Source organism: Felis catus, chromosome X (assembly GCF_018350175.1).
Source record: "Felis catus isolate Fca126 chromosome X, F.catus_Fca126_mat1.0, whole genome shotgun sequence".
NCBI classification, from domain to species: Eukaryota; Metazoa; Chordata; class Mammalia; order Carnivora; family Felidae; genus Felis; species Felis catus.
The window spans coordinates 87988023-88014618 of NC_058386.1; the positions used below are offsets into that span (position 1 = coordinate 87988023).

General features: G+C 42.6%; 1 protein-coding gene across 4 annotated transcripts in view; it reads right to left on the minus strand.

The window, feature by feature from the left end:
• Positions 1 to 26596, minus strand: part of COL4A6 (collagen type IV alpha 6 chain) — a 316262-nt gene that overhangs the window by 68603 nt on the left and 221063 nt on the right. For all 4 annotated transcript variants that reach the window (XM_019824148.1, XM_019824146.1, XM_019824147.1 and 1 more), the window contains exons 4-5: positions 11449 to 11583; positions 10033 to 10077 (exon numbers count right to left, since the gene is read on the minus strand). In XM_019824148.1, the coding sequence (XP_019679707.1) occupies positions 10033 to 10077; positions 11449 to 11583 (180 nt within the window). The remainder of the gene's footprint in view (positions 1 to 10032; positions 10078 to 11448; positions 11584 to 26596) is intronic.

The window sequence follows — 26596 nt, forward strand, 5'->3', positions numbered from 1 at the left end:
CTAGACCACTTTCTCACACCATTCACAAAAATAAACTCAAAATGGATAAAGGACCTAAATGTGAGACAGGAAACCATCAAAACCTTAGAGGAGAAAGCAGGAAAAGACCTCTCTGACCTCAGCTGTAGCAATCTCTTACTCGACACATCCCCAAAGGCAAGGGAATTAAAAGCAAAAGTGAATTACTGGGACCTTATGAAGATAAAAAGCTTCTGCACAGCAAAGGAAACAACCAACAAAACTAAAAGTCAACCAACGGAATGGGAAAAGATATTCGCAAATGACATATCGGACAAAGGGCTAGTATCCAAAATCTATAAAGAGCTCACCAAACTCCACACCCAAAAAACAAATAACCCAGTGAAGAAATGGGCAGAAAACATGAATAGACACTTCTCTAAAGAAGACATTCGGATGGCCAACAGGCCCATGAAAAGATGTTCAGCGTCGCTCCTTATCAGGGAAATACAAATCAAAACCACACTCAGGTATCACCTCACGCCAGTCAGAGTGGCCAAAATGAACAAATCAGGAGACTATAGATGCTGGAGAGGATGTGGAGAAACGGGAACCCTCTTGCACTGTTGGTGGGAATGCAAATTGGTGCAGCCACTCTGGAAAGCAGTGTGGAGGTTCCTCAGAAAAATAAAAATAGACCTACCCTATGACCCAGCTATAGCACTGCTAGGAATTTACCCAAGGGATACAAGAGTACTGATGCATAGGGGCACTTGTACCCCAATGTTTATAGCAGCACTCTCAACAATAGCCAAATTATGGAAAGAGCCTAAATGTCCATCAACTGATGAATGGATAAAGAAATTGTGGTTTATATACACAATGGAATACTACGTGGCAATGAGAAAAAATGAAATATGGCCTTTTGTAGCAACGTGGATGGAACTGGAGAGTGTGATGCTAAGTGAAATAAGCCATACAGAGAAAGACAGATACCATATGGTTTCTCTCTTATGTGGATTCTGAGAAACTTAACAGGAACCCATGGGGGAGGGGAAGGAAAAAAAAAGAGGTTAGAGTGGGAGAGAGCCAAAGCATAAGAGACTGTTAAAAACTGAGAACAAACTGAGGGTTGATGGGGGGTGGGAGGGAGGAGAGGGTGGGTGATGGGTATTGAGGAGGGCACCTTTTGGGATGAGCACTGGGTGTTGTATGGAAACCAATTTGTCAATAAATTTCATATATAAAAAAAAAGAAAAATTATAAAATTATATGCCAACAAACTGGACAGCCTTGAAGAAATGGACAAATTCCTAAACACCCACACCCTTCCAAAACTCAAACAGGAGGAAATAGAAAGTTTGAACAAACCCATAACCAGTGAAGAAATTGAATCAGTTATCAAAAATCTCCCAACAAATAAGAGTCCAGGACCAGATGGCTTCCCAGGGGAGTTCTACCAGACGTTTAAAGCAGAGATAATACCTATCCTTCTCAAGCTATTCCAAAAAATAGAAAGGAAAGGAAAACTTCCAGACTCACTCTATGAAGCCAGTATTACTTAATTCCTAAACCAGACAGAGACCCAGTAAAAATAGAGAACTACAAGCCAATATCCTTGATGAATATGGATGCAAAATTTCTCAATAAGATACTAGCAAATCAAATTCAACAGCTTATTAAAAGAATTATTCACCATGATCAAGTGGGATTCATTTCTGGGATGCAGGGCTGGTTCAACATTCGCAAATCAATCGACGTGATACATCCCATTAATAAAAGAAAAGATAAGAACGATATGATCATGTCAATCGATGCACAAAAAGCATTTGACAAAATTCAGCATCCTTTTTTTAATAAAAACCCTCGAGAAAGTCGGGATAGAAGGAACATAGTTAAACATCATCAAAGCCATTTATGAAAATTCCACAGCTAACATGAGATCTGGAACACGACAGGGATGTCCAATCTCACCGCTGTTGTTTAACATAGTGTTGGAAGTGCTAGCATCAGCAATCAGACAACAAAAGGAAATCAAAGGCATCAAAATTGGCAAAGATGACGTCAAGCTTTCACTCTTTGTGGATGACATGATAATATACATGGAGAACCCGATAGACTCCACCAAAAGTCTGCTAGAACTGATACATGCATTCAGCAAAGTTGCAGGATACAAAATCAATGTACAGAAATCAGTTGCATTCTTACACACTAATAATGAAGCAACAGAAAGACAAATGAAGAAACTGATCCCATTCACAATTGCACCAAGAAGCATAAAATACCTAGGAATAAATCTAACCAAAGATGTACAAGATCTGTATGCTGAAAACTATAGAAAGCTTATGAAGGAAATTGAAGAAGATATAAAGAAATGGAAAAACATTCTGTGCTCATGGGTTGGAAGAATATTGTTAAAATGTCAATACTGCCCAAAGCTATCTACACATTCAATGCAATCCCAATCAAAATTTCACCAGCATTCTTCTCGAAGCTAGGACAAGCAATCCTAAAATACATATGGAACCACAAAAGGCCCCGAATAGCCAAAGGAATTTTGAAGAAGAAGACCAAAGCAGGAGGCATCACAATCCCAGACTTTAGCCTCTACTACAAAGCTGTCATCATCAAGACAGCATGGTATTGGCACAAAAACAGACACATAGACCAATGGAATAGAATAGAAACCCCAGAACTAGACCCACAAACGTATGGCCAACTCATCTTTGACAAAGCAGGAAAGATTATCCAAGGAGAAAAGACAGTCTCTTTAACAAATGGTGCTGGGAGAACTGGACAGAAACATGCAGAAGAATGAAACTAGACCACTTTCTTAAACCATTCACAAAAATAAACTCAAAATGGATAATGGACCTGAATGTGAGACAGGAAACCATCAAAACCCTAGAGGAGAAAGCAGGAAAAGACCTCTCTGACCTCAGCCATAGCAATTTCTTACTTGACACATCCCCAAAGGCAAAGAAATTAAAAGCAAAAGTGAACTATTGGGACCTCATGAAGATAAAAAGCTTCTGCACAGCAAAGGAAACAACCAACAAAACTAAAAGGCAACCAACGGAATGGGAAAAGATATTTGCAAACGACATATCGGACAAAGGGCTAGTATCCAAAATCTATAAAGAGCTCACCAAACTCCACACCCAAAAAACAAATAATCCAGTGAAGAAATGGGCAGAAAACATGAATAGACACTTCTCTAAAGAAGACATCCGGATGGCCAACAGGCACATGAAAAGATGCTCAACGTCGCTCCCCATCAGAGAAATACAAATCAAAACCACACTCAGATATCACCTCACGCCAGTCAGAGTGGCCAAAATGAACAAATCAGGAGACTACAGATGATGGAGAGGATGTGGAGAAACGGGAACCCTCTTGCACTGTTGGTGGGAATGCAAATTGGTGCAGCCACTCTGGAAAACAGTGTGGAGGTTCTTCAAAAAATTAAAAATAGGCCTACCCTATGACTCAGCAGTAGCACTGCTAGGAATTTACCCAACGGATACAGGAGTATTGATGCATAGGGTCACTTGTACCCCAATGTTTATAGTAGCACTGTCAACAATAGCCAAATTGTGGAAAAAGCCTAAATGTCCATCAACTGATGAATGGATAAAGAAATTGTGGTTTATATACACAATGGAATACTACGTGGCAATGAGAAAGAATGAAATATGGCCCTTTGTAGCAACGTGGATGGAACTGGAGAGTGTGATGCTAAGTGAAATAAGCCATACGGAGAAAGACAGATACCATATGTTTTCACTCTTATGTGGATTCTGAGAAACTTAACAGAAACCCATGGGGGAGGGGAAGGAAAAAAAATGAGGTTAGAGTGGGAGAGAGCCAAAGCATAAGAGACTCTTAAAAACTGAGAACAAACTGAGGCTTTATGGGGGGGGGGTGGAAGGGAGGGAAGGGTAGGTGATGGGCATTGAAGAGGGCATGTTTTGGGAATAGCACTGGGCGTTGTATGGAAACCAAATTGACAATAAATTTCATATATTAAAAATAAATAAATAAATAAATAAATAAATAAATAAATAAATAAATAAATAAATTCTATATGGTTGGTAAAAAAAATAAGCAACTCTCTGAAGAAGTACACTTCCAATCTTATTTTGTCATTATCGTACATCAGGCTATTGCTGCAGTTAGGGATCTGTCTCCTCTTCTCCATGCTTGCTACTGAGGCTGTTTTTGGGGAATTAGCAATCACATAATTGATCAGAATTCAATAATTTTCTAAAGTGGAGCTTCCATGGTGCATAGAGTCTGCTTTTGTAGAGAATCTATCTTTTTGAATCTATCAAAAGTGGATTGTGTGCTGGGTGGAGCAAAGAGATGACCGGAAACAACAGAAATCTAGACGGGTCAATAAAAGGTAGACTCCTACCCTCCCACATGCACTTTTTAACACGAAGTGTGTATATTTAATAATTTGACAAAAACATGCCATGTATTAAAAAATCAACTTTTCAAATTATTAGAGGAAATGAACTTTTGTCAAATTCTTATTGAGAAAATACCCCACAGAATTTTGATGCATTTTCATTGTTATTATAGTTGTCAGAGATAGACCATCTGTTGATACAAAAATATGAGTCTAGACTTCTGGATTCATAGAATGCTAAGAACAGAAGAATGGGCAATAAATTTATCTTTGCAATAAACTTGCTGTAATCTGTGTCTGCCCAGACTCAGGTGATGATTTTTAGCTGCACTGGGGAAACAGACAGCTTAATAAGTCATCAACATTTTATTACCAAATGAAATGGATATTCTTATTTGCCCTGAAGATCTACCCTCCACCTTCCCCAGATCTGTGCCTTGGGAAGCTGACCTTTATGAACAGTACCACCTAGACTCCCTTGCCCTCTGTCTCCCAGTTGTATTTATTTGGCCACTGGGAGACACAAGCAGAAGGTCAAAGAACAGGAAGAGAAAGAGCACAGGTCATTTATTTCCCCCATTCCCTCCCTGGCCATATTTTTGGAAATGGCCACATTTCTCTACAAGTCTTGGCTGTTGTTGAGCAGCCAGTATTCCATGGGTCCAGGCCTGAGAGGGTTCTTAGTATTACCATTCTTTCTTTCCCCCTTGGGCCAAGGGGTGGCAAAAGTGATATTAGTTAATTTACGATCCATTGTTGTTCCCCTGAATCATGTCTACATCCCTTCATGCAACTCTCTTCAATCAACCCTTTCAGGTGGATTGTCTATTTCTTCCTACAATCCTGATCACCACTTTAAAATGTCCCAGCCAGAATTCAAACTGGCACAGCCACTCTGGAGAACAGTATGGAGGTTCCTCAAAAAGTTAAAAATAGAACTACCCTACGATTCAGCAACTGCACTACTAGGTATTTATCTAAAGGATAAAGATAATACAGATTCAAAGGGGCACATGTGCCCCTTTGCATTGTCAACAACAGCCAAACTATGGAAAGAACCCAAATGTCCATCGACTGATGAGTGGATAAAGAATATGGGGTATATAATGGAATATTACTCAGCCATCAAAAATAATGAAATCTTGCCATTTGCAACAATGTGGATGGAACTAGAATGTATTATGCTAAGTGAAATAAGTCAGTTAGAGAAGGATAAATAACATATATTTCACTCATGTGGAATTTAAGGAGCAAAACAAATGTGGGAATGAGGGGAAAAAAAAGAAAGGGAAACAAACCGTAAGAGACTCTGTATGATAGAGAACAAACTGAGAGTTGATGGAGGGAGGCTCAGGGGGGAGGGACTAAATGAGTGATGGATATTAAGGAGGGTACTTGTCATGTTGAGCATTGGGTGCTATAGGTAAATGATGAATCACTAAATTCTACTCCCAAAAACAATATTACACTATATGTTAACTAAGAACAAATTAAATAAAAAATTTGAAGAAAAAAAAATGTCCCATCCCAACTTGCTAGAGGTTATCTCTCAGCTGGGTAACAGGAATGAGTTAAGGCAAGACAGAGGCTGGCTCAGTATTGGGGACCATTTTTACTCCTGGGGCCTTGGTTCTGTTTGACACCAAAACCTTTGCCTGGCTTCTTATCCCTTGGTATCCACAGTATTTTTACTGGGGCTCCAATATTCCTGTAGTTTTCTTGCCTGAATTCCTAGTATCTTCCACCTGCAGGATTCCAGGAGTACTTGCTCACTCTTTCCTACCTTAGCTAAATTCTCTGGAATTCACCTCTGACATTTGACTTTGACCTGTCAGCCCCTTCCTGTCCAGGTGATACCATGAGATGACAGCTAAAGAATGTTTTGAGTCAGTTTTGAATTTTGAGTTTGTGTTCCAATCCCAACTTTGCCACTCCCCAGCTTGAGTCTCAGTTTCACAATCTGTGAAATGGAGATGAATAATACTACCTCATAGAGTTGTTGCCAACATTAAAATGAAATACACAATCACTTTTCAATTCTCAGTAGAACCACAGCATTTATGGCACTTTGCCTTTTCTAGTGTTAGTTAATGCTTTTATATACATGTGTGCCAGCTCTCTAAGAGAATGTAGCTTTTTTGAGGGAGGAAACCATGTTTCTATATAAACGCAAGGGACTGAATGCACAGAATAAGAAGATGCACTGTAATCCAGAAAAGCCATGTTCCTCAGAGCCCAGACTTCAAAGGGAAAATTTCCATTTGTTGAGTATGTGTTCACTTTGAAGGTATAAATCTGATATGTTCATTTACTAGTCTTTAGGAAGGAAAATGTTTGAGATTAACTTCATGAGAAAAGCTAAACATAAATTGCAAAGGACAACTTGAAAATTTCTGCTCCAGACTTATTTGAAATGAAAACATTTGATGTTTATTTATTTATTTTTGAGAGACAGAGAGAGAGTGAGCAGGAGAGTGGCAGGGAGAGAGGGAGAGAGAGAATCCCAATCAGGTTCCATGCTGTTAGCACAGAGCCCGATGTGGGGCTTGAACCCATGAACCATAAGATCATGACCTGAGCCAAAATCAAGAGTTGGAGGCTTAATCAACGGAGCGACAGAGGTGCCCCAAGAACTGAAAACATTTGATAAACATACATTTCTTGTGGGTGCCAACAGCCCCAACTTACAGCTGTAATATTATAAAAAAACCACCCCTGGTCTATGTTGTGCTAATGTTGAATATCTTTAAAATGTCTTTTAACGTTTATTTATTTTTGAGACAGAGAGAGACAGAGCATGAATGGGGGAGGGTCAGAGAGAGAGGGAGACACAGAATCTGAAACAGGCTCCAGGCTCTGAGCTGTCAGCACACAGTCCGACACGGGGCTCGAACTTACGGACTGTGAGATCATGACCTGAGCCGAAGTCGGATGCTTAACCGACTGAACCACCCAGGCACCCCATGTTTGTTCATTCCCCCGACTGATTGCTGTGGCCCTTGATGCACAGACTTGGATGATCATACAGTGAATACTTGCTCACTTTTGTTGAAACTACATGACGCAAAAGCAGAGTTTGGAGACTAAAACCAGTGACACGTATGTTACAGGGGAATCAGATTTGTGCAGTAATCCAGTTTAGTAAGATGTGTTGGGGAAGCTGTTGGTTTCAGCTGCCAAAAGTAGAGCAAAATAATTAGTCTGACTAGGCCAAGGGTGTCTGTGTTTTCCTGTGTCTGTGGGAGTCCTGCCAGTCTGAGAACTGTTGCTTTTGTAGGCACTAGAAGTTGGAATCAGTCCCCCAAGTATTTCTTTTTTTTATGCTTTTAATGTTTATTTTTGAGAGAGAGAGAGAGACAGAGAGAGAGAGAGAGAGAGAGAGAGAGAGAGCGAGCAGGGGAAGAGCAGAAAGAGAGACTGAGACACGAATCTGAAGCAGGCTCCAGGCTCTGAGCTGTCAGCCAGACACTTAACTGACTGAGCCACCCAACCACCCCTCTGGTGTTCCTAGTGTTCTTAGTACATGGTGAATTCAGCCCTGGGGTCTCTGAGGCTTCTGAGTGGAGCAGAAGACCTATTCTGTGCTTTCAAGAAAGCTAGATAAGACCATTACACAAGACAAATAATAAATACTGTGGGCCATATGTAATAAGGAGCTAGGGTGTATGGAACAGACACCAAGGACTCCTAAGACACTAGAGATGGGAGGGAGAGGTAGGCAGTGGACAGAAGATACTCAGTAAATACATCTCGAATAGATGGAAGAGAGGGAAGGAACAAGGAAAAAATCATTTCATGGAGTGAGAGAGGCTTGGAGCCTGAAAGTAATGCAATCAGTCAAAAGAAAACACATAGAGCCTTTGGTCAAGGGAAGGGCCGAGTGAGTGGGGACTTCTATTGGGAGTGGCACATTAATTTGGAGGAATCTGGACACCTGTAACTCATTCTCCCAAGCAATGAAGCCCCAACGAGAAATGATCAATCCCTGCAAAGTCTATGGCTCTCTTGGCCACAAGTTGGAGGCAGAAGTGTCCAGCTGGACCCTAGGGCATGTTCTAGTCCAGAATTGGAATCAGCCTTTGCGTCACAGGATTCACTTCCTTCAGCCCCCCCATTAGAAAGAGACTACAGGAGGAAGGGCATAGTACTGCTGCAAGCTTCAAATCCCCCACTCATCTCCAGTGGAAGCCAGCTCCGCAGGAGCAATGCAAGAGGTGATCTCCAGCTTTCTAGTTTTCCTCACCTAGTGGCTCCCAGAAGATACACAGTCTGAGTGGAGGCTCTGGATAAAGCGCAGATGGGAACACAGTCAGGATAAAATGCCAGAGGATGTTATAAAAGGACAGCCAACCCCATCCTCTTATTTGCCCGCTGGCCCATTTCTGGGCATTTTTCAGAGTCTGCAGTTGAATAAAATGCAAAATTCTGATGGCTTATTTGTTGATACATAGAACAAATACAAGGAAGCAAGACTTCTGTCCTCCAACTCCAAATGTATGCTAGATCTTGGAAGAAAATGGATCAAATGATAATGTCTTTGAGTGTAGATCCATAAGTTTTTTCTGTATCCTCATAGTAGAGTCATAGCACCTAGCCGGCACCCAAGAAATACCTAGAGATTGTCACAAAGAGATTTAAGACCCCTTCCTTGATACTAGATGGTTATGCAGTATCACACAAAAAGCTGTTAAGTCTAGGATTTGCCAAACTGTGCTTAGATATGGCTCAGAAGAACCCCTTCAAGGCTGAAAGGATAAAAGCAGGCTCTAACATGTCCCTGAAATGAAGAAGCTCTATTTCTTCCTGATCTGTACTCTGAGCTTCCACACAACATTTGGGTCTTCTCTTAAACAAGATTGAAGAGCTCTGCTATAGAAAAACACAGCTCAGGCTAAAGATGTAGTATATAGAGATGTGCCAAAAGACATAACTAAAAATTGATAGAAGCCAAGTTGCAAATACTGTATTTTCAAGGCTGGCGAAATGTTATTTATCATGGATTCTCCAGTGGTGAGATAAGTAGGGATACAGCGTGAAAATCGAGAACCTAAGGGGTTGGACTGGATGTAATGAGAAAAGGAGACATCTGTGAGCTCCAGATTCCTCACTCATCTCCAGCAAAACCAGGTTTCGGGATAAAGGGAAGGGGCTGCCTGCAAGTGATCTTTGGAATGGTCGCTTTGTAAAAACTAAAGGGAAATTCACTCTGCAATGAGGTAAGGTGGAAGAGAACAAATTACTGGAACGAAATGTATCAAGATATCTCTAAGTATTTTTCTATCTAATATCACATGTCTTCATAATTTCTTATAATGAGTACGTATGTGCTCTGAATGCGGCACTGTCTCCGCACTTCAGAACCAGTCCCTCATCCCTAATTAAAGCTCCCCTCAGCTCATGAAACCTAACCCATTTTGGCTAAGGTATTGATGGTTTCTTATGCCTGCACCTGTCCCAACCATCTGATTTAGTGCTACCTGTAACTAAATCCCAGGGAAAGTGTGTGTGACCACCTCTCTTCAAACCTTATCACGTGCATCTCAACACTTGACCCAGAGAATGCTTGCATGCCACAGGATGTTGCTAAGGCTAAGATGTTTGACCTCTGAAGCACAACCTAGAAGTGGTAATAAAAAAAATACCTCTGTGGACACACTCACCGGAATCCCATTGATGCCAAGAAAGCCAGGAACTCCCATGGGACCCTAGAATAAAAGGAGTAGGAAGAGGAATGTAAGAGACAATCCAACTGATGTCCATTAGATTTGGTGCGTTTGTTCATGTGATTCGTGACCTAAGTTTAAAAAAAATTTTTTTTAACGTTTATTTATTTTTGAGACAGAGAGAGACAGAGCATGAACGGGGGAGGGTCAGAGAGAGAGGGAGACACAGAATCTGAAACAGGCTCCAGGCTCTGAGCGGTCAGCACAGAGCTCGATGCGGGGCTCAAACTCACAGACCATGAGATCATGACCTGAGCCGAAGTCGGACGCTTAACCGACCAAGTCACCCAGGCGCCCCTCGTGACCTAAGTTTTTAGAAGTGTTTTATACCTCACTCTCCACATTGTGTCACCTTGCCTCTACTTAAGATCTTAAACATGTCTGTGTTCTGAGACCAGTTTTTATCTTAAGCAATGTGGTGCAAAACCTAAAATGATGGCTCAGTATGACATGTTGCTTTGAAACTGGGAAAACTGGGGTGGAGGGCCTCAAAAGGCCTAACCACATGTTCCCCATCACTCTGCTCCCCTAGATGAGGTCTCCTAGGCAAATGGCCCTCCTTATCAAACAGAGCAGGTACAGTTCCTGCTTATCCCTGAGTCTGGTTTCAGTTCCTTGATGACCCACTGTATTATTCAAACAAGCCTCCCTCAGGAGCCAAGGGGCACCTCACCCTTTTGCCACTACAAAGTCTGCCTCCCCCGTGTGGCCCTGTGTGGTGGGTGGTGTCCTTTCACCCTGCACTGTGAGCATATGTGAGTAATAAACCTGCTGTCAATGTTTTCTGTCCAGTATCAGGTGTCGTGTCTTCTGCCATCCTCAGAACCCTAGGCTGGGAATCTCTCCCTTACCAATGGGGCAAAGAGGAGGTGATTAAAATCTGAAGGGAACATAAACTAAGTTGCTAAACTCAGCCAGCTACCACAACATGATCAATCTCCTTTCTTGCATCTCTTTCCCTACATTTGTAGCCCAGATTGCTTCCAAGCATTCCGACATCTTGCTTCCCAGTCTCCTTGCTTGGATTCCTGACCTCTATTGCCCATCTGATTGAACTTCTGACCCATGCCCACTCCAAACCCACATGAATTCCCACCCCAGCAAGCTCACGTGTCTAGCAAGTAGCCAATACATGCACTTTATGGCTTGCTTGCCATAGGAGTCTCTCTGGAAATAGGTTGATCTATTAGCAGCATATCACACAGCCTGTCTCTTATTAAAGTCTATAGCCTGGCACCAAGGTACTCAGGATTAGTATTATTTCCATAAACGAACAGAACTGAGATTTAGGACTTTTCACCTTCATACCTATGGTTCATCAGTCAAAGAAAAATGAAACTCTGGTGTTTTTACCTTATCTCCTTTTGGTCCATATGGTCCCAGGGGACCTGGGGAGCCCCTTTCTCCTTTCAACCCTGATAAACCACTGGGGCCAGCAAATCCTTGAGGACCTGTTGGACCTTGAATTCCAATTGGTCCCGGTCGCCCCTAAGATGGAGAGAAGGAGTGCACTTAGTCAGTAGAGTACTTAACATCAATGCTTCCCATTTTCCCATACACAGAGAATACTGTCATCTCTTCACTAAACAATTTTGGCTTAGAGATCTGTGAAGCATACCAAAGTTCCAGACACGGATCAGAAAAGGCTATTTTAGGGGCTGCTAAGCTTATTTGGATAGAACATATTTTATAAGCACATTTAATAAGATTCATGTGCACCAAGATCCTTTAACTTTGTACTTCTTAGGAGATTAGTTATTCAGGCGGGATAATATTGTCTTCTTCCTAGTTAATGCCAGAGCATCCATCAGATTGTCAAAATAGTGAAAGAACTGAATGCTGGAGAACATCATGACATTTTATAACTCCCATTCAAATGGCCAACCACATACTTGCAGTGAAGTCCAGAAATGGCAATGTCTAAAGAACACTGCCTTGGGGGTCCAGAGAGGGGAGAACCCAGAAACCCATGGGCTGACCAATCTGTCAAAGCCCATCTTTATTGGCAGATCCCAGGACCCCATCACTGCAACTGGAAACAGATGCTTACAGGAAACACACACACACACACACACACACACACACACACACACACACACACATTATTTATTTGTTCCCTTTCTATATATCTCCTTCCCTTCAACCCACTGTCTGTAGACTGTTGAATGTATAAAATTCAAGAAGCCTGAAAATATCCATTAAGTATTAATTATAATAGCAAGAGGGAGAAGCTTTAATATTTTGAATGCTTTAGTTATAAAGTGTCTGTAACAATTAAGTCTGAAAGTTCAGGCTGACATTTCAAAGCTGACCGAGACAGAGAATTAACCCCAGTGGGTGCAGCACAGGCGGGCTAGTCTATCATTTAGAACAAATCCCAGTAGGGACTGAATTTTCTTGGCAGAAAGACGAAAACCATTAGTAACATGCATTACCTCTCAGAGAACGCAACACCATACCAGATAGAAAGCTTATTTTCATGAACGCTTCCCACCTCTACCTCTTGGCCCTTTTACTGACTGTCTGCAATTTCCTACAGACCTGTGAAAAACTCAGAAAAGCCCATTAAACATGCCCTTTAATATTCACCTTCAATGGTTACTTTTTAAAAGGCTGGAAACAGGAAAGATGCTTTCTGGAGTGGCTACAGTCACGTGCTGGAGATGCAAGTGGTCACCAGCTGTGTGGGGCCTTTGGAGTAAAATTTCCAGTGTCAATCAGGCCCACAAAGACCAAGGACTCTTGCAAAGAAGTACAAAAATGCTTTTCCTAAAGAGATGCAATTTTCTGGGGGCACCACCCACCACTTGACCTTCTCTAGCACCCAACATATAGCCTCTACTGGGTGCTGGGCTCTAGACTGCTTAAGGAACTTGTTTCTGGGAATGGTGGAGCAGGGCATGAACTTTCACTCTTTAGGCCCTTACCTCCCGTAGTTGGAATTTTGTTTACAATGATTCTGTTTATTTGTTACCCTTGTAAACTTTTACTATGTATGTATATATGAAACTAAAAAGAAAAATAAATTATCTATCTATATCTATGTCTATCTATCTATCTATCTATATCTAAAAATAAAAAGAACAATACTTTAAAAAATAGTGCTGGGGTGTTGAGGATTAACAAAGAAGTCTAAAATGTGGACCTCGCTTTCAAGACTAATGTACCCAAAAGCATAGCAAACAGCACAAATCCAGAACAGAGCCTAAGTAGTGCAGGAACACAAAGAAAGGGTTGGCTGTGGAGGGTTTGTGAAATGCTTACATTCTGTTTATGTCTGGGGGGAGTCACGGCCCACACTGGAAAGGCTGAGTGGGCCCCAATTGAGGTGGGCCTGAAAAGCAAGGAAGGAAGTTGAAGACTTGATATAGTAGCAAATAGGGAACCCTCAGAGGTTTGGGGATGGGAAGGGGAGGATGGGAAGAAGGCAGCATTTCAGGGCTGAAACTCATCAATGAGCATTCAGGAGAACATGTGTGTGTCAGCATGAGGCCAGGGCAGCATGCCTGAGGCTGGAACAAGGGAGACAGATAAGAACCAGCTGTTGGGGGAGGAGGAGACCAGTTGGTGGGAGGATAGGGGCAGGATGGACTTGCTGAGGCCATGTTATTACTAGCAGAGAGGATGCGGTCAAGGCACTGAATGCTTGACCCAAATCTGAGCCCTGCCCAAAGCTTTCCCACATCAAGGGATGGGAGGTGGAGAGCACGATAAACCATTGAACTGAGAAAGCAGACTGTGGTGTGGCCCAATTCCCATTTTGCTCACATCACTAGAGCCTGAGCAGTGCCTGGCATGGGCACATGCCATGGGCTGGCACGTTCCAGCTCTGGTCTCTTGCCTTTGTAGAGCACATGCTCAGCAAGAGTAACTAAAGAGACTTAGGAGTGAGACAATTCTAGGTCTGGACTTAACAGGAAATCTGATTCCATCCATAAAAAGCAGGATTCCATGGCCCGCTTCCTTTCTCTTGGCTGGGTGGCCATGCTGAATTTGCCACAGTTGTAGAGCCAATTCTTCCGTTCCAGCCGGAGAGCTTAAAGTGACTCTCTGAAAGAACTCATGGAGGGAGGCAAACCATAAGAGACTCTTAACTGAGAATAAACTTAAGGTTGATAGTGGGTGAGAGGGAGGGGAAAGTGGGTGATGGGCATTGAAGAGGGTACCTGTTGGGATGAGCACTGGGTGTTGTATGGAAACCAATTTGACAATAAATTTCATATTTAGAAAAAAGAACTCATGGATTCTTTGATTTCGAATTCTTTTTTCAAAGCGATTTTTGAAATGGCACCCCTCAGGGGAATGTATACCTCTGAGGTACAGTGTCTGGGCTGGCCCCAGCTAGAAACCTCTCAGATTGATGATCTAGGGGCCAGAAGCAGGGCCTGTGGGATGTCTCAAGGCTTTGAGATACTACTGGCCCAGAACTGCCTCCTCAGTGGGTTTCCAGGCCCTTCTGGAGCCTGCAGTCATAGGATATGAGACAAGGAATCTTCCTACCCACTGAGGTCCTTTCGTACAGTGGCACAGAGCACCACGAACAAATGAAGATGGCCAAAAAAAAAAAGTGGGGGGGGGGGGGGAGACACGTTTCTTTTGTGCGTTGTTTTGTCAGCCATCTCTAGATATGCTTATTCTGTGCTTACAGCTATGTGTTCTTTTTTGCTCATCTCCAGTACACAAGGTTTCTGTCGCAGTGCCCAGCATATTGTTGAACCTTAATACTAAATCAATAATGATGAACTGCTTTTTTTTTTCCTCCCAAGAAGCTATCGGTGGCACTTTTCAAAATGGCCAGCAGAGGTCAGTGTGAGAGCATTGTAGCTACAGATAAGCAGGTAGGTGGGTGGGCCTCTCTCATTACAAATAAAATCAAACCAGTGTCACAGAAGTCACAGAATGTTCGAGCAGAAAGGGTCCTTGGAGACCATTTCATCTAGGTTCTATTTTATATAAGGGGTGGGGGGCAGGCCTGGAGAAGGGGAAGGACTTGTTCACGTCACATAGCTGGTGAGGAAAACAGCATGGGACTCAAACCAGACTGCCTGCTGCCAGTGTGTGGCTCTTTCCCTGTTTGCCAGTGGCAGATGTCCTAGGGGGTCCTTGAGGCTGCCCCCCCTTCCCCAGGCCCGCCCCTGGGACTGTCCCCATCAGTAGGCTGCAGCAACCAGATGCTCACACATCATTTCTCTCTTCCTAACTTTGATCATTTCACAGAACCAATCTGAAACACCATCACTGTTTGGACTGCTAGCAGAATTTCAATGGGCTTGGACCAATGCCCTGCCCTGATACATGTCATTTATTTTGGCAAACAGACCGAGACAGGGCAGAAGGGACTCCTCCAAGTCTTTCCAACAAGCTCTCCTGCCTCCATCTGCTCGGGATTTTAAATATGCACAGCAGGGTCTAATTCTCAAGAGAATGAACTGGGACTCAAGAGAATGCCTGAGGCCAGGAACTGCAGTTCCTGACTGAAGCCCAGGCTGGCTGCCTCCTGCTGACCACAGTATGTTGGGGTTAGTATGCAGCTAAAGGTCACCTTAGATCAGACCACACCCACATCCCCAACCCCAGATAACCAGGGTGACAGACTCAGCAATGGGTCTGCATATAAAGGACAGTAGTCTCTTCTTATTTACAGATATATATTCCAAGACCCCCCAATGGATTCCTGAAATTGCAGGCAGTACCAAATCCCATATATACACTATCTTTTTTTCCTATAAATACATACCTAGGATAAAGTTTAATTTGTAAACTAGGCACAGTAAAATATTTACAATAATAATAAAATAGAATAAGTATAGCAATATACTGTAAGAAAAGGTATGTGAATGTGGTTTCTCTCAAGATATCTTTACTGTTCTGTACTCACCCTTCTTGTGATGACGTGAGATGATAAAATGCCTACATGAGGAGATGAAGTGAGGTCAATGACGTACTCACTGTGATGTAGGGTTAGGCTACTATTGACCTTCTGACCTATGGTCAGGAGATCATCTGCTTTTGGACCGTGGTTGACTATGGAAAGTGAAACCATGGATAAAGGGAGACTATTTAGTACACGTATACAGAAATAGTATCTACAAATCTTAAAAGCACATGCCTCAGACTAGGTAGGATTGTGAAACAGAGAGAGCTGACTTTTCATTACTAGGCCCTTTCTCTCTTCTTATCCCTCCCTGAAGTTTCCAGTGTCCTTCTCCCATAAAATTAAAATTTATGCCTACTGAAGAATCTGAAACTCATTCCCACTGAGGCATAAATGACTTGACAACAACTTAGAGCTTTACTTCTCCCTAAGGGGATTTGTATTTTAATGGAGAGCAAAGCATTAAGCTGGGGGATGCAAATGATATCTGTGAAGCAGAAGGGAAGAGGGGGTGTGTCCAGGCTTTCCTAAGGATCCAGCTATACAGCAGAGGTTGTTCGGTGCTGTTACCTGGTATCATGGTGCTGGATCTGGAATCAGAAAGATCTGGAGTCAAATCTCATTACTGCCATTTAATAGCTATGTGACCTTGGGCAAGTGACTCTAGGGCTCTGAGGAATAATAGCTCTGGTGTAAATTATTGTAAGCATTTAAGTGAGTTAATGAAAACAACTGGCATGAAAGTATAAGTTCTCTTTCCTCTTTAGGTATCATTCATGGTAAAATGGAGAAGTTATGATTGGGTACCTAATGTTCCTTCTCTTAAGTTTAAGTGGGTGATGCACACATATCATGGAAAAACTCTCTTTGGGGCAGAGATGTGTGCCCAGGAATGAACGAGCATGTATGCCAGTGTCCCACATCTGTGGAGAGCATTTCCCCCCTTACTCAGTGTTGGTGCCCTTGCTCTCTTGGGCTCGTTCTCTTAAAAGAATTTCCTCTACATGCTAATGACTCCCTAGTCTGAACCTCTAGCCCCAATTTCTCTTCTCAGTGTGCCAGGTTCTTATAGCTAATGGCTTACCAGGCCTCTCCACTTGAATATTCCATCACAAACTCAACATGACCAAAGCTGAACTCATCATCTTCTCCTTAAACCCATTCCCCAAACCAGCTCCTTCCTCTTGAGTTAATGGAACTAACTCAGAAAATGACAGTCTATCCACAAAGTTGACTAAACCAGAGGCCCAAGGATTCCCCATGACTTCTCTCTTTCCCTCATCTTCCACATCCAATCCACCGGCAAGGACTGTCAATTCCACCTCCAAAATACAACTCAAACCTGCCCATTTCTCTCTATCTTGATGGTCTTCTTTCAGGTCTTCCTCATGTCTCCCCTACAGTGTTGCCACAGCCTCCTAGTTGGTTTGCCAACCACCAATCTTGCTTTACTTTCTCTTAGCATCCTGCCCCAGGGCCTTTGTACATATCTCTGCTCTCCTGGTTAGCTCCTATTTATCATTCAAACTCCAATAAAGTTATCAGCTCCTCCAGGGAGCCTTCCATGATTGCCCCCACCCCACAGTATGGGCTAGGTTGCCTGTTTGTGCCTATACCCCCAACAGATTGAGCTCCTTGGGGGCAAGTCCTGTGTCTTTTTCCTCACTGAATCACTTGTACTAAGTACAGTGCCTAGTACACAATGGGACCTCAGTAAATGCTGAATGAATGGAGAAATGAATGAATGAATATACACACTGAGAAGCCAGTGGCCAGGTACAGCAATACCTTCATTGGAAGGCTAGATAGCTGTACCAGAGTGCAATCAAGAACCATCTGATCACAGAGCCACATAAAAGAGAGCTGTATAAGACTTAGGAAATCATCCAGTTCAGGGCAGAGAAGCTGAAGCCCAGAAAGGGAAAGGAACTTGTCAAAATCCATGCAATATCAACTCTGCACATATAGGAAGGGAGTGGATAAGGCATCCAGGCCAGAGACAAGGAACCCAATGAGGAGGCTGTGACCTCCAGGAGAGAAATAACGGTGACTTGGACTATGTTCGTGGCAGGAAAAGACAGGGAGAAGATAGATTTGAGAGAGAGTTTAGAGGGTAAAAAGAATAAAACTTAGTGCTAGAATCAAATTTGTGGGTAAGACAGAGAGGGTTATGAAGGATGACTCCCAGGTTTCTTGCTTGGGCAACTGAGTGGATCTCTTCACTGACCTGAGGAAACCTAGGGGAAGAAGAGCCTTGGATGGAAGTTGAGGAGTCCACCTTTGGAGAAGTGGGGATTAAGATACCTGGGACCATTTAAGGGGATATTCTGAACCTGCTGTTCTCAATAGACCATAGGTCTGAGATGGTAGGGAGTTCAGTTGACACTTTTACCACAGTATCTCCAGAGATGCTGTGTCTGGTATGCGGTAGGCACTCAAAATATAATTCTGGAGAAAAAGGTGTAATTGTGGAGTGCAAGAAAATGCAGAGTTAAATGTGCACTTGGGAATCTTCAAGAAGGCCACGTCCAAAGTCTCATTAGCTAGGGGAAAAATTAGATTAAAAAGACTTTGTTGCTATCCTGAAAAACCCCTGTGTGGCCTTTGGGGAAAATGAAGCAGAGATTGCTGACCCCCTGACCTCTAGCCTAAGGACTAGGCAGCTTGAATTCTACACTTTGCCCTTACCATCCAACTGGAATTCCCATTTTAGTAATGGGGCTGGGTAGAGGAAATGCAAGAACTTATCAGGCTCTGGCCTAAGTAGCTGGGGTCTCTCTCTTAGCCATGAAATATGTGGTAAGAAGGAAATTAATGATAACACCCCCAAGGGCAGAATATTTAAGACACTTCAGAATACTTTTTCTTTTGCCCTTCCTTTGGAGGATCACAACACATCTGCGTGGTAGGCTGAGGATACCAAGCTGCAAAGCAGTTAGCCGATGGGGCTTGCCCGTGTCATATAGTTGGTGAGTGGCAGAGCTGGTGTCAGGGCCTCCCAATCAACTCTGTGCTCCTTCTGTTACAATATATGGAGACAGCCATCCATAGAGCCTCACACTCCACTCTCTTAGTCATAGCACTAATGGGCTAACATTGTCCATAGAAGTAAATAAGGCAGAAAGAATACCAGTAGGTGAAGAATAAGTCTAGTGTATGACAAAGACTCATATCATACAGATATACAGACCAATTTTGTGGCCCAGAAAACCCTGGCTCAGCTTGATAACAATAGCATCATCTACAATTTTCCAGCAAGGGCAGTGACCTTACCCACCTACATACATACATACATACATACATACGTACGTAAAAGGTGATTGGTGTCTAGTAAAGTGTGAACCCCCCAAATTGTTAGTGTCTGCCACAGCTAAGAAGCAGTATCAGAAGCTTGCCCTCAACACCCAAATGAAAACACATTTATTTTCTGGTTCTTAAGCTATAATCAGTGTTTGCAGCAGCCAGCCGAGGCATGAAGACATGCACCTACATGTTTTGTTTGCAAAGACACACACACCTATTCCATTGGCTATTGTCAGCATGTTGAAATTTTCAGCAAGACACCTCCCAGAGTGATAAAGTTAACTCTTGCTAGTCAACAATCTGTATCCCTCCTTTCTGCCTGTTCATTCACATTTCTCTTCTAAAACACAATAATGACCTTCTTACTACCAAGCACTTACTAAGTACCATCTCCTTGAATCCATCTCGTTAAATCCTCTAACAGCCCTAATAAGTGCGTATTAGACTCATTTTACAGACGAGGACACTGAAATCCAAATTCATAGAGGGTAAGAAACTGGCCTGAGGTCATACATCAAGCAATTAATGAGGCTAATTTTGGTGATATAAAAGTCTGTTTCTTCCACCAAGCTACATTACCTCTCTGCGTTGAATAATGCTCTGAAGGTAGAAACCCAAACCCACTTGAAAAGGGACAGTAAGAGCTACTCTGGGCAGGAAATATTGCCATTTTCATTAACAGAAGATCAACTGATCTCAATTTACCCAATCTTTTCACTGGAACAAGTAATATTTAATAGAAATTCATTTAGTGGAATTAATAAATTAAGTCATAACAGGCATTTGAAGGAATGATACTCCCCAGAACTTAAAAAGATGGGAGATTTCTTTTTGTTGAATTTCCTCCCTCTTCCTCCCCCTCTTCCTTCTCCTCTTCCTTCTCCTTCTCCCATTTCTACAGTTAAAATGGCTTCTTTAATTGGTCTGTGGGCAATGGACAGTTTTCTAGGCTCTTGTAGACAAATTCTGGTGTGCTCTGAGTCCCTAATGCTAGCATATTAAGGACAGAAAACAGATTACAGGAACAGTATACTAATTTGATGATCATTGTGCTGAGCAGAAATTGGAGAATTTTGTTTTTAAACATATTTTCCCTTGCCCCTGGGGAACACCAATAATTGTTAAAATAGGATGAAGCAGAGGTGTCTGCTATATAGAAGCAAATAAGATGATGAAGAATTTTCAGGTCTCCCTGTTGTCTACAACATATTCATAAAACTACATCCAAAACCAGACCAAACTTTCCTTTTGTGTCAATATTGTAATTGGGAAGTATAAGAACCAAAAATCAAATAACACTATAAATATGACCATTGACTATAAAAATAAAAAACAGAAAAACCACTTCTGTAACCATTACAGATAGTTGAATGAGCCACCACACCCCTTTGAATGGGCATGCAATCTATACAAAGAGCCCCACTGTACTACAAAGCATAAACTGAGTTTCTGGACTGCATGAGAAAATAAATACAGCTCTACTGGGGATGAATTTTTTTTTTTAATTTTTTTTAACGTTTATTTATTTTTGAGACAGAGAGACAGAGCATGAACGGGGGAGGGTCAGAGAGAGAGAGGGAGGCACAGAATCTGAAACAGGCTCCAGGGTCTGAGCGGTCAGCACAGAGCCCAACGCTGGGCTTGAACTCACAGTCCGTGAGATCATGACCTGAGCCAAAGTCGGCTGCTTAACCGACTGAGCCACCCAGGCGCCCCGGGATGAATTTAATCTAAAACTGATATAAGAGTTGGAAAAACTGAAATACTGAATTTGCCATAATATTGGTTTCCTTCTTAGAATTTAGAAGACAACTTGTGTATGATTTGATGGCACAGGCCTGTTAAAAAAGCCTTCTGGTAGGGGTGCCTGGGTAGCTCAGTCAGATAAGCATCTGACTCGATTTCAGCTCAGATAATGATCTCATGGTTGTGAGATCAAGCCCCATGTCAAACCCCACATCGAGCCCTGAGTTGAGCCCTGCATCAGGCTCTGCACTGGGTGTGGAGAAGTCTGCTTAAGATTCTCTCTCTCTGTCTCTCTTTGCTGGCCCCCTTCAAAAAATAAAAATAAAAAAATAAGAAATAAGAGAAAGCCTTCTGGTAAACTTGGATTGATATTGCCATTGCCTGGTTACAGCAGAACCTTAAGATTTAGGTTCTATTCCCTGTTCTAACTTTCTAACTGCATGATCTTGAGAAAGCCAATTCACCTCTATACCTTAGTTTTCTCATCAGCAAAATGGGGATATTACATGCCCCACCTGTTTCCTTGGTTGCCTTGGGCATCAGTTAAGACAATGTATGCGAAAGGGGCTGAGAGTTCATTCTACTGACAAAGCTCTGCTTTGGGGGAAATATACTCTAATAACCAAACTTCCAATTTTCAACCCCCCTTCCCATTTGCTAGGTTTATAAGGCAGTAAGCTATGAAATAATAAAAGCCATGAGGAGGAGGTTTCAGTAGGAAAAAAAATTTGAATGATAGGAGAATTTAAAGCTGATAAAGGTGGGGGCAGATTGACTGTCTTGCACAGGATTCTAATTACAGTTTAAAAATGATTGGACCTGCACTATCACCTTATTATTGTAGTTTTAAAAATGTGGTTTATTTTAAAATACGTGGTTTAATTACAGCCCAAAGCCAAATTTTTTCTTTTAGTTTTTCCAGTAAAACATAGCCATGGTTTTATAATAAAAATCAAAGTGAAAGAGGATTTGCCAGAAATTCACTTGCCAGCAATTCTTGCTGCAGTGTATCTATTCCATTAGACAAGGAATGCATGTGGCATTTTTTCTCCAACATAATAAATTACCCATCATTGATATTTTGCACAACCTTTGCTCCAATACTGAGCTGGTGTGAGCTGATTGCCTCTGGATCGATGTTGGCTTCCCCAAGTCTTTGACGAGAAGCCATCAAGTTTTGGGAGTAGGAGGGAATGTGGAGTAACCAACTACTGCTCCTTAAACAGAAGGAGAATAAAAGAAGGGTAGGATCAAAGAAATTCCCTGTCAGGACCCATGCCAAAGGGTTCAGGGAGCTCTGAAAGGGGAGGGTGGGGCATCGAAGGGAGAGGAACAACTTACTCACATACTCTCAGTGCAGTTCCCTCAAAGACCCACACCCCATATTCATAGCCACACCCATGCAGATAAAGAGATACATATTCCAACCCAAATATACAGGCCCACAGGCGCAGGAGTCTGTGAAAATGGTAGGGCTTGTTAGTATTCCAGCATAGTCCACCATATAGCTCTCAGTCAGCCATGGATTTGAATTTCAGAAGATGGGATGATATACATCTTCCCCACCAACTGTATGCAATAGTACCCATAGACAAGTGAAGTCATCAACACAGATACATACAGGCCAAAAAGGAGATGGCAAGGGGGTGTTGAAAGTGGGGGCTCCACAATTCTGATATCTTTCCCTTTTACATGATGGACAGTTAGAAGCTGAGATAAAATCTAGCTTCTGTTGCCGCAGGAAAGATGGGTTGTAGGGGTGATGGTGGCTGTGGTGTAGATGAAAAGTAGAAGCTCCAGGGTCATAGTGATATCAAGAATAAGAGTTACCAACTTGCATTGGAGAGGGGGTTCAGATTTCAAAGTGTTTTCACATCTACAACTTCATTTAATGTTTGTAATAACCTCGTCCTCAATGTACTAGAGAAAGTAATTGAGGCCCAGAGGTTAATTAACTTGTCCATGGCCACACAGCTTATAAGTGGCACAGCCAGACCTTCTTATTCCCACTCTAGTGCTCTTTCCACTACTCCCTTTATAAAGTGACAGGTCAATTCTACATAAAATATTCCCACCATGACACTATATAACTCCATGAAAAACCCTGGTTCTGGAACTTATTGAGCCCTCTTGATTCTTCCCTTCATTTTTCTTGCTGCCCGGTGGCACCCTCATTAACCCATTAAGTATCTGCACAAAGTGCAAAGAACTCAAGTCATTCTAATTAGTCCCTTCACAACTCATCAATTTAGTAAACAGTTGTTGAGCACTTCCTATATGTCAGCCACAATACTACATGTTGGGAACATAGAAAGAAATGTAATATGGACCTTGCCCTTGAGGGCTCACTCTGAGTCAGAAGGATGAGTTATGAAGGAGCCTGGGTGGCTCGGTCAGTTAAGTGTCTGATTCTTGATTTTGGCTCAGGCCATGATCTCATGGGTGGTGGGTTCGAGCCCCACATTGGGCTCTGCGCTGTTAGTGCAGAGCCTGCTTGGGGTTCTCTCTCTCTCTCTCTCTCTCCCTCTCTGCCCCTCCCCTGCTCATGCTCTCTCTCTCTCTCTCTCTCAAAATAAACTTTAAAAAATTAAAAAAAAAAGAAAGATTGAGTTATTTACACACGAGTATTATCATAAGGCGGAGGAAGGCAGGAAGGATATGATTCTGAACTCAACCAAAGAATGTTGGTAAGTTTGTCTTAGAAATAGAGGGGGGCCTTTTAGTCCTCCAAAGTAGACAGTGGAGAAGGATGCAAACAAACAAACAAACAAAAACAAACCCCCAAAAAACAAACAAACCCAGGACAAGTTTTGCTAAGTAAGAGGAGAGTGGAGAAAGTCCGTTTCAAATTGAACTCCGTTTTCCCAATAAACATAGGAAGTGAGGTTATATAAGAATGAAGGTAGTTGAGGCTGAGGATGACTGAAACAGCCCAGGAGGAGATGCTATGGGTAGGAAGTCAGCTGTTAGAAAAGTTTGAAGGGTTGCCAAGCAGCCCCAAGAACTGTGCTGACACTAGAGAACGTTTTTGTCAGGGAGGCCTCCTCAAACAATACTTGGCAGTCCAAGAGTAGGAGCTGGCAAAGCAGGCAGTGGGGTTTTCCAGGGTTTGGCTCTGGTACATACATCAGAAGTAATGGGGGTGAAGATGGGGGCGAGGGGGAGGGATAGGCCCAAATGGAAGACATGAGAGCCTTGTTGACATAGCTGATCTTGGGGTCATGGCTGGAGAGTGCTCCAGAAGGGAGCTAGCAATTCCTGATAAACAGATGATTTATTGGGAAAGTTGGCTTTGCTCAAAGTGAGAAGTCTGAACTAGCTATAAGATATGAATGATGGACAGCATTTAGTACTTGAGTCAGTGTTGTCAACACAAAATCTGGGGCCAGAGAGCACAACCTGGAGAGGCACAGGTGGAGAAAATCCACTGTTGGCAATGCCATGCCACATGCACCACAGACTGAAGACCTTGTAGTTGGGTCTAGTATCCAGCTCAAAGGGCAGTGGTTTCAGCTGATGCAGAGTCAATGGCATGTTATATAAGGAGGGAGGCAGGTAGCTTACAAGTACACAGCTCACTGTACCTTCCCCACTTCCATAGTGTCATTTACATTTTTGTTATATTGCACAACTATTCCCTTAGTGATAGTAGCAATTAAAGCACTTTAAATGACTTAAAGCATTGATCTGCTTCCCAGGGAAAGCAGAGCTAGGGATAAATCAGGAAACTATTCTGAGAAGTAATCTGGATGGGAAATTGGGGAGGGAGGAAGTGGCAGCTGGAAAAGAAAGCAAAACTAGCCAAACCCTAGGACCTGGGGTAGAAAAAAGACATATTAAAAAGCTGTTGGCCAGTCCAGGGGCCTGATCTGGGGAGGTTAACAGGGAAAGAGGCCCATGTCCCCCTTACCCCACCATCCATCACCACTTTTTTTTTTTTCCATTCTCTAGTTTTGTGAGGATTTGAAAAGTTTCTAGATCTGGTGCTGGCAATGTTTCAGAAAAACTTAACAGAGGATTTGATAGAGATAAAGTCCCCAGTGAAGCCTGTCATAGCTGAGAGTAACAACTATTGTCCCCTAAAGCTGAGTGGTAAACAAACCTTCAAGTACTTTCTTTCCCCTTCAAGGCTTTGAGTGTTTCAGGTCCTTCAGCTTGAGAACCCAGAAGCTAATTGCTTCACTTGACTTGCTGACTGACAAAGAGAGGTTTGTTTAGTCCAGTTGCAACCATTCTCTGGAACCCAGGAGAAGAAAAGAAAGTGAGGGGGTAAAATGGGAGGGGAGCTCTAGTAAGGCCATATGTAAGAGAGAAGACCCCTCAAAGGCAAGGTGAAGGGGCATGATTAGGGGAAAGATGTAAATCAAGGTATATAGCAAGGCTGGCTTTCCATAAGCATTGCCAGATAGGCTGCTCCAAGGCTCACAGGGGCCCTCCTATCCCTTAGGATCCTATTCTAGTAACTACCCTTCCTCCCTCTTATATCTTCTGGACTGGTTGCTTTCTTATAGTCTTTAAAACACGCTCTGATCTACCTGATACTCAAAAGTAAAACAAAAGTCTTTCTTCCCACCCCTTGCCCAGGGACCTCTCCACCACTGTGTCCTCCCAGAACAAACTTCTTGATACACCAGACAACACTCACTGCCTCCACTTGCTCTCTTACCACCCTTCCCAACCCCTGGCAATCTGGGCCTATCAGCAACTCCCTCTTGAAAGTACTCTCCGGAAAGTAACCAGTGACCTCTGCTAAATTCTGATCCCATAGACCTTCTTTGCAGTGTTAGTCCTTGCTGAACACTCTTTTCCCTTCTGGGACCATCTCTTTGGCTTTCATTGCACGGTACTGTGGGTCCTTCAGTCTTTCATCATGTCAGTCCTCTTCACTGGTCCCTTCCATTCTGCCCAAAGGTGCTTGCTTGGTCACCTCTTGGTGATTTTATCCACCTCCTAAAGCTTCTACTACCTCCTCTATAAAGATGAGACATCACTCTTATTTCTCAGGTCCCATCAATTTCTCAAGTTCATGTCTACACCCTCTTATTGATCCCCTTAGGGACCAATAACCAAGCCTAGCTCAGTCATTCATTGGCTGTCACCTGGATAATGACAATAATCTCTGGAGTTCTCTCTGCATCCAAACATTGCTGCCATCTGCCACTCTTGACAGTAATCTTCCTAGATCTGATCCTATTGCTTTTCTGTTTGAAAACTGTAAATCACTCCCTATTACTTTCAAAATAAAACCCTTACTCCTTAACCAGACATTGAAAACTTTTTCACCATTCAGATCCCAAATGCCTTTGCACGCTTTCCACTAAACACTCTTTCCCAGACTAGACTCCAGGAATAAGTCTCCTTGCTGATACTTAAATCCATCCTGTACTCTCTCACCGCCTGGCTTCGACCAAGTGGTTTCCTTGCCAAATATACCCCTCTCTTCCAGAACTCTCTACCAAGGCTCTATCTACCATTCAAAGCTCAGCTCAAATCTGACCTCTTTTAAAAAGACTTCTCTGATTTCCCTGGTTGAGGTTATTGTCTCCCTTCTCCTAACACTTAAACATATTTTTGTTG